Source organism: Symsagittifera roscoffensis, chromosome 7 (genome assembly GCF_963678635.1).
Source record: "Symsagittifera roscoffensis chromosome 7, txSymRosc1.1, whole genome shotgun sequence".
NCBI lineage: Eukaryota > Metazoa > Xenacoelomorpha > Acoela > Convolutidae > Symsagittifera > Symsagittifera roscoffensis.
In genome coordinates this window covers 23,617,957-23,634,500 of record NC_087068.1, presented here as the reverse complement: position 1 = coordinate 23,634,500, position 16,544 = coordinate 23,617,957, and the positions used below count along the sequence as shown (strand labels likewise).

General features: G+C 33.0%; 1 protein-coding gene across 1 annotated transcript in view; it reads left to right on the top strand.

Moving 5' to 3' along the window:
• LOC134851187 (uncharacterized) overlaps window positions 1-16,544 on the top strand; it is a 61,004-nt gene extending 44,460 nt beyond the window's left edge. Inside the window, exons 11-12 of the mRNA XM_063867158.1 lie at window positions 15,513-15,664; window positions 15,972-16,544. Of these exons, the coding sequence (XP_063723228.1) occupies window positions 15,513-15,664; window positions 15,972-16,251 (432 nt within the window). The 3' untranslated portion in view covers window positions 16,252-16,544. The remainder of the gene's footprint in view (window positions 1-15,512; window positions 15,665-15,971) is intronic.

Below are 16,544 nucleotides of genomic sequence, written 5' to 3'. Positions count from 1 at the left end.
TAAGCTTAGACTGTAATTAAATTGGCATTATGTTGAGACAATGATACAAAATTTTGAATAAAAAAAAGACTTTTTCCACAATTTTTTCTCAAAATATTGAAATACAAAGAAGTTTACCTTAATTTGAGCTAAATACTTGGTTATACAATGCTCTAAACACTGAAAAGAAGGTTCATAGTAGCAGAATCAATATTGAAACTTCCGGAAAACAGTGAAATTAGTCGTAATTTTTGAAGGTAAAATGAAAATTAATCAAATTTACATGAAATTTTCCATTTCGAACCTTTTAATTTGGTTTTTAACTGTTTGTTTTTGTCCAGTTCAGGGATTATTTTTAGGAATCTCAATTCAAATGAACATTAAGGGCAATATTCTATGAAATTTTAAATCAAACTCCAGGATTCAACTCCTCATTTTTTTCTCATTGAATTACCCAAATTTGTACAAAAATTACAACTTGTGAGAAATTTTTTATGTTGAAAATTAGAAATTTCAGATTATTCATAAAAAATGAACAGTTTATTGCTAAAATTGTTTAAAATGGGATAAATGTTTCTTAAAAATCTATTCGATATTGGCTCAAATTCAACAAAAACTTCTTCATAACTGATGATTATCTCTGTTGCTTCTGCAACATAACTTTCAAGATTTTCCGTCGAGTTTTTCCATGTTTTAAAGTTATTCTTGCTTTCTGTTTAATACATGTTTTCACTATTGAACTCACTTTAATAGAAAATTTAGTCAAAAGAGGAAAATAGTATCAATTGAACGAACAATTTGCTGGCAGAGATGAAATTAGAACTGATACCGTATGATTATTACAATAAAAAATGTTAATATCTTCCTCAAGGTTCCCCTGTTCAGTTGCTATCGTAAACTATTTAAGCAAAAATACACATTTTGGGATCAATAACTATCACTTTTTTTACTCGCTTTTTTTCTTAATTTATGACGGAAATTTTCTCAAAAATATCCAAGTGAGAAAGAATTGGTGCTAGTTAAAGCATTCAAAAATATATGTACAAAATGAGAATATAAAGGTGTATTTTTACGATCTAAGAACAAATTAGGAGCAGCTCTATTAGTTATAATCTGAAAATCTCCGGAAATACGCAAGAGAACCTAGTTCCTAACATCTACAATATAAAAACTTCTGAAAGAGCGAGTCTCAAAAAATTGATTTAGCAAAGCAAATCAAGGTGCAAACTGGAACAATTGTGTAATTTTCCGATTTTTATTAAGAAAAAAACTCTATGTAGTAGAAATGTAGTAATGTATTGTATATAGTGTTGTATATTCTATGTAGTATTGTGTATGTATGTAGCAAGGAAAAGTAGATCTTGAAAGCAAGTTTTCGATTTATGCTTTATGTATCTTCTTCCAAAAGATGTCGAATTGGGTTTGCTTCTCAAAAATTATCCTCAAAACATTTGATCTTTCATATAAAGTACCTAATATTTCAAATGATAACAATTTTTTCTAATGAATTACGCATAAATATAAGACTTTGAGAGTTTTTATGTCGGATTTTTTCTCAAGATAGACTTTATAAGCTAAATTTTAGTAATCTCATTTTAGCATTTTCTTAGTTTCTGCTTCATCTACTATCTACCAAATGAATCCATTTTGAGCAAATTTTTACTTGAAAATTGAATTTTAGATGGAAAAATGTATCGTTTCAACGAACGTTCAATAATCCGAAGCTGAATTAATACCATAAATCCTTTACTAAAAAGCTTTAAAGGATTTTCTCAACCTCATAACTGTATAATGCTGTTTTAAATCTGAATTTCTATTTTAGACTAAATTTTTAGTTGGAATAATGTATATCATTATCTTGAAACTTTCAAACTTTAGCAAAATATACATTTTTTCTAGGTCATTTATCAATTTCTTTTCTGAAATCATCAAAAAATCAAAAGAAAAACATAATTCATAATAAGTCAAACCACATTATCTGCTTAAAAAGCTCTGCTCTATGAACACTTTTATAAGCACTAAACAAGGAAAACTTTAAAATAGTAACTACAAAAAACCTTTCAATTAGTTGATGTTTTCCAAATATCCAAGTTTTACAATTTTTAGGCGAATACTTAAATACTCATTAGCATATGTTATGCACTTTACTACAAATCTATCACAACAAAATCTCCGCAAGCTTGCAACCAAGGGAGTTTTTACTGTTGATTAAATGTTTTCGGATCGAGTTCCATGGAAAGCTTCACGACGATTTGAACTCGATTTTTGCTGTCTTTAACATTAATCAAAACCTTTGAATAAAAAAATAAATGACAGTTCAGGTAATGTAATGAAAACACTGTATAATTACTGACTAGATTTGTTACAATTGCTGAGACTTTTCAGATTCAGTAAAAACTAATAATCATAGTAATTTCTAAGTTTTTCAAAAAAAAAACTTAAAAATTTTACCTTCTTCTGAAGTGTGTTTGGAGTCTGCTGAGCACATAATTTAATATTATGCTGAGAATGCTTCTTCTTGAAATGATTAGCGAGTTCCTCGCTGCTATAAGTATAAAAATTACAGTTAGAACACTTCAAAACACCACATGTTCTACGATGTCTTGATGCATCTTTGTGAGTGTTTTCCCTGCCACATTCAAGACATGCAACTCTTTCGTTTCTATTGAGTGAAGGCATCTCAATAGTCATGAAAAATTAAATGGGAGATTTAAAATGTACCAAATTTTTAGATAAGGTGAGTTGAATAGCCTCAAAAAATGAATAAAAGTAAATAAAAACAGCAAACTTATTAACCAATTGTTTTTAACGAGAAAGAAAATCAGAATGGATATGCTTTTTAGCCTAGCTGAAATAAAAATCATTCATTCTAACCATGGAATTTTTAAAATTATCAACCAATCAGAATCGAGCATTAATTACAAGGAAACTTTTATCTTTTCTGATATCAACCAATCAGAATTGAGCTTCAATAGTCATGTGATTTTCGACAAATTCAATGTCCACCAATCAGAATTGAGCTTCAAAAACCATGTAATTTTCAACAAATTCAATGTCAAACTATCAGAATTGAGCTTCAAAAGTCATGAAACTTTCAAGAAATTTAATGTCAACCAATCAGAGTTGAGCTCTTCTTCTCATGAATTTTTCAACAATTTCTTTAAAATTTGTAGATTTTGAGGATACTTTCACAGACATTATTTGTATTAATAACCAATCAGAATGAAGTAATCACAGATTTTAAAAAACTTTGTAGATCAGAACCAGACTATGTTTATGAAACTTCTTAATCAATAAATTTTATTGAATTTTTCCAACATAACTAAGATTTGAAGTTTGATACTCTAGTGGGGATAAATGAGATTTCTTGTCTAGTTTATATTGTTTTTTTTCGATATTCAATTCAAATTTTGAAATTTCGATCAAAATTTTTTCGATTTGTTCTATTTCTAACCAGTGAAAAAAGAAATTACCAAAATATACGTTTTTTATCGTTTTCTTTTTGGTATATTGTAGTATAAACAACCGGAAGTCTATTAAATTTGGATAAACGATCAAAAGATATTCTGACAAATCTGGATTTTGTATTTGTATCAAATTCAAAACAGTAATCGAATTGATGTTCCTTATCTCCAATTTCTGTTTCATAGGCTCTTCCATTGTTTTGTTTTTTACTGATCGACCACCCAATCTGAGTTACCTCTTCTAAATAAAAACATTGTTGATAAATCTGACAGTACTCTTCTTTTTTGTAATCTCCTCTCCATCTTTTTAACAAAGCTATTGAACTTTCTGTGTTTCTATACAAATTAAAACTAATACAATCTCCATCAACTTCATCTGTCCACCACTCTTGTAATTTTTTTGTAGTAGTTCAATTTTAAAATCTGATAAATGTTCAATTCAGACATTGAAAACGCTTTTGATGGAAACATTTTTCTTACTGAAATATATGAAGAAACTTAAAAAACTCGAATTGTTTTATCATTTTTAAAGTATTTTGTAGTAACAGTCACCGTAAATATTTTTTAATTATTTAGAGTCTAATTAGCTTCAAGGAAATTCATGTAGCCAATAAAAACCTCAAATTAAGGCAGAAAAAAATTGAAAACAACCAATGAAATTCAAAAAATCTTTAAAAAAATAATGATAATGTTTTCAACTAAATATACATTCTTGTTTGTAATTTTCTTAAATTGAGGCAAAATTTAGCTAAATTTTGATGAAAACAGTTATTAAATAAATTTATCTGTAATTTCATAAACAAATACTGGAAAATCATTTCATAATTGGTTAGTGTTATGTCAATTTCGATTAAATTGTATGTTTTGTCTGACTTTTCCTCAGATATTATAGCTCTAAATATACACTTTAGTGAGAAAAAATAGTTTTGAACCAATAATATCTCAATTACCAAACATGCAAAACATCACAAAGCTTTACTGAGGTTTACAATTATCAACAAAAATAAAGTCTCTCAATATTTGGGACAGTTCTTTGAATTCATTCAAAGTATAGTTGACATATGCAACTTGCTTCAAGTCTTCATTTTCCTTTGCAGTGAAGAGTCGAATCTGAATGTCGGGTAACTTGCTCACGTTGTACTTCTTGATTGTGACACACACCCTCCTCATGTTGTACGTTGCTATTTCATATACTCTATTACAGATGTCGAGCTCCTGATCCATAGTTGATTCTCTGCCAGATTTGGCTTCATATATAGGTACGAGTCCAAGATTTTCAGCATCGTGAATAACAGTATTCCGTATTGCGGATATTGCTTCTCCTTCTTTTTCACCAAGATAGAATTGCTGTCTTTTTTCGAGTTGTCCCAACTCATTTTTCTTGAATAGTTGAAAGCAGGGTTCAAAATAAATTTTCCCTTTGTAGGATTTTTGGGACCAAGCAAATCTCCCAATTCTTGTTTGATTTTTTGAGAATTCAATGTAATTGGGACTTGTGTCTTTTCTTGAGTACATTTTTCAATAGGAGAACAAACTGATCAGATGAAGAGAAGTGAGAGAAATGATTTTGAGATTAAATGAAATTAGAAGTAAACAATATGAGTCATTCACTTAACCATAAAAGGAAATAGAACTATGATTGAAATTTTCAAGTGAAATTTCCAAATATGGAATTGTGTAGGTGCTAGTGTTCCTATATAAATCCACAATTCTCAGCAAAAATCATTGTTCCAGATGGCTGCAGCTATGTGTCAAGCTCTTCCCAGCTTTTATTCAGATTATTGTCAAAAATCGCTATTTAATTCCGTTTCCAGTGATTTGTACGAAAAATATATAGTACCCAATTATTTTTGTGTCTCTACCCACAATTCTTACTGTTCTTTGGAAAATTGTAAGTTCCACATACTTCTGATTGGTTCATCTTTCGATTAAATTTTACAACGATTGGGTAATTTTCATTTCACATACCAAATTATCGATTGTCTTTACACTCTGTACAAATACAGATTTTATTCGAATGTCATTTCATCAATTGGCGAAGTTTTCAATCAACTTGACCGCGCTGTTCATCACAATTTGAAATGGAAAGGAGCAGAAAAAATGCCAAGTGTTGCAAAGAAAAGACTGTTACAAACGTCACTATTTATGTTCTAACCAGAAACTAGCTTCCACACAAACTATTGGTTCAGCTTTTCTAGAAAGAGTTCGTAAAGTACAAAACTCAAAATATGAACCTGATTTGTTAAAAATAATTGACTGTTTTATTGATGGTTATGGATTTGTAAATAGTGATCATGTCAATTTTTCAATAAAAAACATTTGATAATCCATCTTTTTTCTCTCATATGTTTACGAAATTACCAAAAATTACCAAAAAAAAAGCTCACCGATGTCAAAAAAAAATTGCAAAAAGTTTTTCAAACAAGTAAGAAAGATTTGTTTGACAAGCTGCGAAAAGTGTTTCACCTTTTTCAACTAGATGCAAAAAATGTTTCACTTTTTTCGACAAAATGCGAAAAGTGTTTCAATTTTTTTGACAAGCTGCGAAAAGTGTTTCACCTTTTTTGATAAAATGCGAAAAGTGTTTCAATTTTTTTGACAAGATGCGAAAAGTGTTTCACTTTTTTTCGACAAAATGCGAAAAGTGTTTTACTTTTTTCGACAAAATGCGAAAAGTGTTTTACTTTATTTCGATAAAATGCGAAAAGTGTTTCAATTTTTTCTACAAAGTGCTAAAAGTGTATACAAGGTGCAATATCGATTAGGTAACTTTTTACTTGTGTACAATTTTTTTAGTGTTTTTCCGAATATGTGTGCAAAAATTAGTTCGGAGCTCTAAATTAAGTTCTAATTGTTTTTCAATGGTTTACCTTGAACCTCTCATCTATTCTCATAATTAAAATGAAATTGAAGAAAATAATTTATTACAGAAAACGAAGTCAATACCAAACAACCTTTATTTACAAAAATATTTAATCAAAGATCTGTCGAGCAGCAGAAGAGTTCTGGAGGTTCTCTATAGAACGCAGAGCTGGACGAGGTTCCATTGCTGGTGGTTGTTGTGGAGGAGTGTTTTGAGGCGTCATTGTTTCTGAGAAACCCTCATCTTCATCTATTCTGATGGGGTTTTCGACTGATCCTTCCTCCTCCCAAGGAAAGAGGAAGTCGTCGACTGGTTGAGCCACAAATCTTGAGTCCGGAATCTCGGGATAGTTCATTCCCACATGATCAGAAACTTCCCCCATCATTTGCATTGTTCCAAGTTGGTTCTCTGTGATGGGAACTTGCATCATATGATGTTCGTTGAAATCCCTTCGCATCACTTCCACCATGTGCCAGACTTGGATTGGGATGTCCATTCGTGCCAGAAAAACTCCAGAGACTGTTTCTCGCTTTTGAATTTGTACTAGATCAGGCGAAAATTCTACAGAGTACATGAGGTTGCTGTTTTACACTGAGAAGATCATTTTGAGCAAAAAAACTGAGTTAAAGAGTAAAAACAAGAAAGAACTGATAGAAGGGTGGCTGACGGAAGATAAGTTGAAATTAAGGTATTTAGAGTTGAGAGAGGAGGTAGTTGACGGTAGTTAAGTTGAAAATAAAATGATTTTTAATTAGGAGTTAGGGGTACCTTCAACTCGACTGTGTGGGTTTGACCAATCAGAATTGATTTTCCTTATTTGGATTGTAGTCGTGTCCAATCAGTTTTCAGCTTCCTTTTATGGCGTTCTTGGATTAAAGTCGTATCAAATCGGAAACAAAGCTCCATTTTGGATATTGTCGTTTCCAGTCACAAAAATGTTCATTTTTGTTCTAGTTGTCGTATTCAATCAGAGAAATGATTAAGGACTTAAATCTTCCAAATAAGTAAACATATACACAAAAGCAATTGCAAAAATAAATGACCAAAAGTTGTTTGCAGTAAAAATAAGAAATATTGCTGATATAAGTAACAAAAGAAAGAAAATTAACAAAAGTAACATCTCTGCAACTTTTTTCTTCAAGTTAATTGAATTTTTTGTATGTAATCAATTAAAAATTGCTGATTTTTGAGTAGATAGTCAAGTTCTTTAATTTTTATGTAAATTTGGGAGGATAACTCAAAGTTGACGAATTTTTCAAAGCAAACTTCTGGAAATCTGATTCCAAAGCGAATCAAGCAGGATTTTGAACTTTGAAAATCCTTAAAGAAATGAAGGAATAAAGAACTTTGCTGAGGTGTTTTTACAAATTTGGGTTCTGGATAGGGGATAAAAAGAGTTTTTGATATATTATCGTACGACTTTTTGATCAATTTCAAATTCTCGAGAATAAACAAAATTTCTTTCCTTGTGAGGTGTAATTCAGCCGTAAGTTTAAAACTTTGATACGCAATATGTGAATCAAAAGTAAACTCTTTGATTGAGTAAGTTTCTCTGAAGAGACCTTTACTTAGTCGGATAACTCTATTTTGTACAATAAAGACGTCCAAAAAATTATGAAAAAAGTGAGAGTCAACATCTATTTCATCAATAAGAAAATCAATTGGAATTTTTTGTTTTTTCTTATAAAGTAACTCGAGGAAGCTCAAATGTTTTTTGAAAGACATTTTTCAAATAATGATTAAGGTTTTTTATAAAATAATAAACAGTTCACTTTTAGAAAATGCTGGATTCTGATTGGTTGATTTTCCACAAGGAACCGTAAATAAAACTTATTTCGTTTTGATTTTCTTTACGTTAAAAGCAACCGCTCTTTACTTTGTATAACTACTTGAAATAAATTTCAAATATTTTTAACAATTCAAAGGAAGTATAAAAAGTTTAATAATTTTTTTTGGGATATTTTAAATCTCCCACTTCGATATGTACCAAGTTCCAATTCCTTTATATTGAGACTTAAAAATTCTCCCATTTTTAGATGCCATCGCTGAATAGAAATGAGAAAGTGAAATGCGAGGATTGTGGTAAAGAGTATAGGAGGGCCGATGCTGCTCGACATGGCAAGAGTTGTGTGCGAGGAGTTATTTCTTGTCCGGAATGTAATTATTGTACTTACAACCAGCAAGAAATGAATTTCCATGCGAGCAAGAAGCACGTAAAGTCAAATCCAAAGTCAACAAAGTGTGTATCGTGTGAGAAAGAATTTGCAAGCTATTATTCACTTCAACAGCATTGCAAGAAGGATCACGGAATGAAAGCTAGAAAAACGAGTGATTCTGTCGCTGATTTGAATATAATCTTGGAAAACGAGGAGGATAGTGATCAGCTACGAGATGAGTTGAATGCCTGTCAACACTTCTTGACAGATACTGAGATGGAAAATGGACGCCACAAAGTATTCAATTTTCAACTTTCAAAACTAGATCCTAATCTAGTTAATGAAAAACTGGATCAAGTCTTTGAAAAACTTGATTGTGCAGCAAAAATCAACATTGCCCTGGGATTTGTGTTACGTAATATAGAAACAAGCGAATATCGTTATTTCTACGCTCATGAAAATAACACACACTTTGATAAATCTATACTACTTTGTACTAAAGCAGACTTGACAACTATAGAGAACAAGGTCAATAAGCAAGATATCATTGAAATTTGTACACAAGAGAGACAAAATACGAAATGGCGATTCAAGCTGATCACTAATGTGACCATTTTTGCAGCCTTACTGAAAAACGTACCTATGGGATGTCCAGATTCTGTGATTCCCGAACCACTTCTGAGGAATAACCATGTTAATTGTTTGATTTCGAATCAAGACACAAAACAACCATACAATGACAATTTGTGTTTGTTTCGAGCGCTTGCAGTTCATTTACATGGAACAACTGGTCTTGAAACATCCATTTTCAAGATCTTCAACGATTTTCTGGAGAAATCGGGTTGTGATCCGAAACAGTTTTGTGGAGTTTCGATGGATAATTTACCAGTAGTTGAAGATGTAGTAGAGAAAAACATCTTTATCTACGATATCAACATTGAAGATGGAGACTTCGTGGGAGAATTAGCTCGGAGAAGTATCGGTAAATATGAGAAGACAGTGAAACTTCTACGATACAACAACCACTTTATTTACGTCAATAACATCGACAACTTCTTCAAATGCTTCCGATGCCCAACTTGCGATACATTTTTCCACAAAGCAGACCACTTCAACAAGCATCTCATACGATGCAAAGATCGAATCAAAAACATTTACCCCAAAAATGTTTATACTCTACGAGAGACGTTATTTGAAAAACTGGATGGGTTCAATATTGAGTACACAAAAGAACAAACCTTATTCAAAAATGTCGCTATTTTTGACTTTGAATCAATTTGCGTACCATCCGAAGAACTAAACCCAACCGAAACAATAACTTGGATCGGGAAGCATGAACCCATATCAGTGTCAATTTCATCCAATTTGCTTGACAAACCCATTTTTTTGTGTGACAAAGATCCACAATCCCTCATTATTGACTTTGTGGCAAATTTGGAGTTGTTAGCCGGAAAAAATAAAACCGAAATGCGATCAAAGTTTCTGGAAATTGAAAATAACATCAAAAAGCGATTACACACAATTTTCAGCATACTTAATGGACGAGTTAGTTTCAACAAGATTGAAGCAAGAGAGTACGAAGATGAATGTATCGAGAATGAGGAAGAAACAGACGCATCCACTCAATTTCTCAGGATTCAAAAAAATCAATTGATTGATTTGATGCAACATCTAGAGAGATACACCAATACTCTACCAGTATTTGGATTCAACAGTGGTCGGTATGATATGAACCTCATTAAATCATACCTCATTCCCTACCTTATCAACGAAAAAGAAATTGAACCTTCAGTTATCAAGAAAGCAAACGACTTTGTTTCCTTCAAATTTGGAGATGTTCAGCTTCTGGACATGATGAATTTTTTGGGTGGAGCTACTACCTTAGACTCTTTTCTAAAAGCTTACAAAGCCAGTGAGCTGAAAGGATACTTTCCATACGAGTGGTTTGATACTCCGAACAAGCTTGATGAACAACAACTACCCTCGTATGATGACTTCTACAGCAAACTGAAGAATAGTAACCCTCTCGATAAAGAGTTTGATGATTATCAAAAACTTCTTAACACTGGGATAACTGAAGAGCAAGCCTTGAAAAAACTCGGTCTCAAAACCAAACCAGCTACGGGATTGGAAAACTACAACTACCTTAAATCTATCTGGGAACAGGAAAAGATGACAACATTTCGCGACTTTCTACGGTGGTATAACAACAAAGATGTTGTTCCTACCCTTGATGCTATGCAGAAAATGATTGAATTTTATCATGACAAAGGGATAGATATGTTAAAGCTCGGCTGCACACTACCGAATCTAGCCAACATCTGTCTACACAAATCAACCGACTATAAGTTTTACCCATTCTTTTCGAGTGATAGTGACTTGCTTGAAAAAATACGGGAAGATATGACCGGTGGTCCCTCAATTGTTTTCACAGGGAAAGCAGTAGCAAATGAAACCTTTATTCGAAAATCAAAAAAATTGTGTAAATCAATCGTTGGGATTGATGCTAGTCAACTCTATCCTTATTCTATGTGTCAGGATATGCCCACAGGTTTGTATACGAGATGGGACTACGATGAAGAAACACAAAATTTCAAGGCAAGGCAAAATTGAGTTCGAACATTTGAAAATATGGTCATGTCATACTTTCAAGCAACCAGAACTGAATGTAAAATTGTTACTACACTACAGGAAAACAGAAGAAAATTGATTGCTTTAGTGTTGATGGTTTTTGCAACCATTGTAAGACTGTCTTTGAAGCAATGGGTTGTTATTTCCATTTTGTCCTTGTCAAGAAGGTAGACCGAGCCTAACTGATGATGATATCAAACGAGGAACCAAGAAAAGAGAATTGGATGATCTTCGAAAAGACTACATTCGAGAAAAAGGATACTCTATAGAAGAAATGTGGGAGTGTAGCTGGTGGGATCAATTTAAAAACAATGTAGACGTGAAAAATCACGTTAGAACTCACTTTCCCTTCAAAAGACCTCTTTCTGCCAATTCACTAGTGCAAAACATTAGAAATGAAAAAATGTTCGGTTATGTGCAATGCGATCTGAGTGTTCCAGATGAGCTTAAAGCAAAATTTTCCAATTTCCCACCTTTTTTTTTTCAAAAATATTGATGTTTCCAGAAACGATATTGGTGAATATATGAAGACATATGCGGAAGAAAACGATTTGCTAAAACAATCGCAAAGAATGTTGATATCGAGCTTCAAATTGAACAACGGAACACTGATCACGCCACTTTTCAATTTTACTTGGATCTAGGACTACAGTGTACAAAAATTCATCGTTTTGTACAATACACACCGCATAAAGTATTCAACAGTTTTGTTCAGTCTGTTGTTGATGCTAGGCGAGCCGGCGATGAAAATCCATTATCTGGCGTAGTAGCCGAAACAATGAAACTTCTAGGAAACAGTTCCTACGGCTATCAAATAATGGACATATCAAAACATACAATGACAAAATATCTTGGAGACGAAAAAACCCACAAAGCTATCAATAACCAATTCTTCAAGAGACTTAATATCGTAGCTAAAGATTTGTATGAAGTGGAACTTGTTAAATCTACTATAGAGCATCGTGAACCAATAATAGTAGGATTTTTTATACTACAGTATGCCAAGTTGAGAATGTTGGAGTTGTATTATAACTTTTTCGATGAATTTTGCGATGTCAACAAATTCGAAGAACTCGAAATGGATACAGATTCCCTCTATTTGGCTTTGGCAGAAGAAGATTTAGATGATTGTATCCTTCCCAGCAAGCGAGCAGAATGGACTGAAAGGCGAAGCAAGGACTGTCGAGACGATTTCAGAGCAGTACTTGCTGTTCTAAACATAAGAAACATGACAAGAGAGAACCAGGATTGTTCAAGGAGAAGTTCAGATGCACCGAAATGTTATGCCTGTGTAGTAAAACCTATTGCTGTTACGATAGTAAAAGTCAAAAGTATAAGTTTAGCAGTAAAGGTCTGAACAAACGTGCATTAGAAGACTCTTGAGATGGACCAATGGCAAAGTATCGACAAGTACTGGATGAGGCAGTGAATTTGAAGTCAACGAATAGAGGATTTAAAACAATTAACCATGCAGTCGCAACTTATGGACAAACTAAAAAAGGACTGAGCTATTTTTACCCTAAACGGGAAGTTGAATGTGATGGAATACATACTAAACCTCTACATTTGTAAGAGATTTTGTAGTAAAATTGTATACGATGCTGTGAGTTAATACATTTTCTCTGTAATTAATCTTTTTTTTTTCTTTTGAAAAAACTCTTTTTAAACGCTTCGTTTGGGTTAACAGTATGTTGTTTTTTGATTGGAAAACATTTACAATCTGGAAAATTGGCTAAATCGAGCTCCAAAAAACTCGGGTGCCAAAGTTTTTTTTCAAACTTACCATCTGAAACTTTACCATCTGAAACCTAACATCGTAATACATTAGAAATCCTATTCCCTAATGAGTTCTTAATTCCCTACAAGGAATTTCTTATACATACGGAAATCTATACATGGGAAATTCGGGCGCCGAAAAAAAACTTACCATCTGAAACCTCGTATCTTAATACATTGGGAAACCTATTCCCTATCTTAATACATTGGGAAATCTATAGCCTATTTTAATACATAGGGTGCGGACCGGATACTCTATAGCCTATGTTATTACATGGAGGTCCGCACCCCCCCCCCCCCGGCTGAACTGCCCCAACCTATACTACTCATTTATGTTTCTTGAAGTGAGCTTGTGAGCGAAGTGTATTTTTACGAACCTTTTTCTTTTTCTAACCTAACTCGCAAATAAAAGTGTTTATTAAAAGTGTTCTGTTTTTGGTGGCTTTTATTGCAAAGTTCGTAGAAACTGTCCTCTGCTTTATTTGTGGCTAGTGTTTGTGGTTTTTTAAGCATCCGCGACTGACATGGTTAGTGCGTGAGATTCATTGCACTAGCCATCAGCGTAGTGTTTTTTAACCAACTTTTTTCCAACCTGCCTCGCAAATGAAAGTGTTCATTAAATGTGTTAATTTAGTTGAAATTTCAGTGTAGCGTTGGAAATTGCAAATTATCTGTCCTCTGCTTTATTTGTGGCTAGTGGTTGATACCTATTAAGCGTCCGTGGTCAAGTCTTTAGAGTGCGCGATTATTAATGTGCAGATCGCAGGTTCGAACCTCAGAGGTATGCGAATTAGTACTAATTCAAGCTTGTTTCTAATTTTTCTTATTGCTCTTCATAGAGCTGCTTTTGGTCGTGTTCTTGCTTGTGTTTGCGAAGTGTAGCTTCACCTCTGTCTAAAAAGGAAGGCAAACTTCACAATCGAACTGCGAAATTGTAAGTTTCACAAAAACAACGTGATCAACTTCTAATTTCAAATATGGATTTTAATTATCAGATTTCCCAGCAAATACCTTTTGATCCAGTTTTCTCAATATTTTTTTAAATCAAAAAAATGTCGGTCAAAAATTATTTTAGAAATTCAACAAGCCATCTTTTTCGTTGAAATCTGAAATGAGGTTTTTTCAAAACACAAGTCAGTGTTTTTTTTTGTGTTTACATGCGTTCATTGACTCTTCTCCAACTGTCTGTTAGCTATAATTTTTGTGTACAGTTTGAAAAACTTATTTTCATAAACTTGAGTGTTTGTAAATGGTGACCTGTTTTTTGACAGACTTTAAGTTCATCTTATGATATAAAAACAAAAAAAAAAGAATTCTAGGTTTTTGTGTGGATGTCAACCCGGGGATCTGTTTCTCTAGCAAAATTTCCAGCCCTGCAAATGGCTATTTTAACGATTAAGCATAATAACGTTGTACCCTGCAATGAACTACTCGCTTCCATTATTCTTTGATTGGGAAAATAGTTACAGATCAGGGCTGTATTAAGGAGCACTGAAACTGTTTATGCTTGCCATTAGCAAGCGTTATCAAATCGGAATGTAGACTTTGGTTGCTAATGAATTCAAATTTCTAAACGGCTCTGACACACTTATTTTGGAGGTAACGAATACGCTTGGGACGGCAAAGGTTCTGGTTTCGAATCTGACCAGGACCAGTTTTTTTAAACGAAATTTTCCGTTTCAAAAAAAAATGGCGTCTCATTATTTGTCTGCTTGTTTGGTCGGCTTAGTTGCCACATCTTAGATTTTTTTGTCTGCAGTTTTTTTGTAGTTGGTTTGTATGTTTTCATTTACTGCTGGAATTTGTAATTCTACTAGCCTTGACCTTTTGTATTATTTCTTTTATTATTGTTTTTGCTTGAACAAATTTTTGGCCCAAATGATTTCGTCTTATACTTTATCGGCTTACTAGCCTAATTTGCAGTCATTCGTTCGAGGGAAACATAATTTTTATTTTTCTCCGGATTGCACAAAACGTTAAAAATATCAGAATACAATTTTAAGTTCAAGTTTTTCATGACAACAGTGTTTTTCGATCAAAAATTGTCTTCGATTTTTCATTGAATGCTGTCGAAGGTTGTTCGTCATTCAACGCCGTCTGGACGTGTTTTCCGCAAATAGAACATCATTCCAGGCAATATTTTCAAGTTTTAATTCGTGGTTTCTATGTAAAGTTTTCTTTGGATTTAGTGGCGCTTCTTTCCTTTCCTGTCTGCTAGCTTGCAATGCTATTTTTGTGGTATCGTAAGTGATGCGAAGCTCCGCTCTGCCTCTCTGTTATATATTTTTGGCCGACCTAAATGTGAGCAGAGGAGAAGTTTGAGTGATTTGTTGAATGTTTAGTTGAAAAGCTGAACTGAACCTCAAATGAGCTGAAATATCTGTGCCGAATTATCTATTCTATGTAGTCGAAAAACGGGTTATTTTTACCCATGGGATAATTTAGTTTGAATTCCCTTGTTGAATGCCAGGGAAGACAGTGGCAAGGTTCGTGCTGTTTTAGAGTTGAAAACATTATAGTTGTTCAGTGGCAAATTTTGTTATTTTGCTGTTTTATGGTTGAAAATCCCAAAAAATTTTGTCGATGCATTGAAACAAAAACATAAATGACCACTGAATGTAAACCTGTCAATGAATTTTTCAGCCCTTTCTGCTCAACAGTATCCTGGAAACTGACGAAGACGTGTTGAATTTTAAGGACCACAACAAGTGGGCCCTTAATGTGGTGGAGGCGTTGAGAGATGTAAGAACCTCAATGACAGACGAAATTGCAGACAATGTCACGCGCATTCTTAGGTGGGTATCATTAGCGCTTCAAAATAAACTCATTTTTTATACTGGCTTAACAATTCAAATTTGGTCAAAAAAAATATATAAGTTAACGCAAAAAAAAACAAAAAAAATTGAGCGCAAAATATAGATAAGGGTAGCAGCAATCATATACGAAATATTTAGGTATTTTGTTGCACTCATTGTTAGTGGACTTATTGATTTGGTGTTATTGGCTTCGTTGTTGTAAATTATAATTGGACGCCTTAAAATAATTAGAATACACTAATATTCCTTCTGAAAAATAATTCTTCTTAACAAAGATCTTCTGTAGGAAATCAATGATCGACGTGAATGTGTACATGGACTCGCTTTACATCGACACAATTAAAGAATCGCCAGCGTATACAGTCATTGACCTCTTGGCGGATTTCGGAGGCAACTCGGGACTCTATGTCGGATTCTGTGCTCTGTCGTTATTTGAAGTTCTGGAGTTTATTTGGGACGTCACCTCGGCTGTCGTGAAACGCAAGTTACTCGGAATTGTAGCTTACTACGAACGCGACGACGATGACAATAAAAAGAAAAGGAAAAATGTCGAATCTGCGATCTGATCAAAGAAGTAATAATTATGCTAACAATCATGATAAAAAGAAGACAATTTCTATATTTTACTCGTAATGATAGAGATAATCTTGTCTATCCTGATCAAAAATCCTTAGTATCTTTCGAAACTCACTGCTTGATATCAATTTCACTGCCTGTTTCATGCAAACCGTTTACGGAGTGTTTGTTTGTTTGTTTGTTTTTTTTACTGATTGAATTTGTATTATTAGTCTAATTATTCATCACAGATTGAACTAATTCGCATCTTACAGGGTTGACTATAATTTATTTTCATAAAACA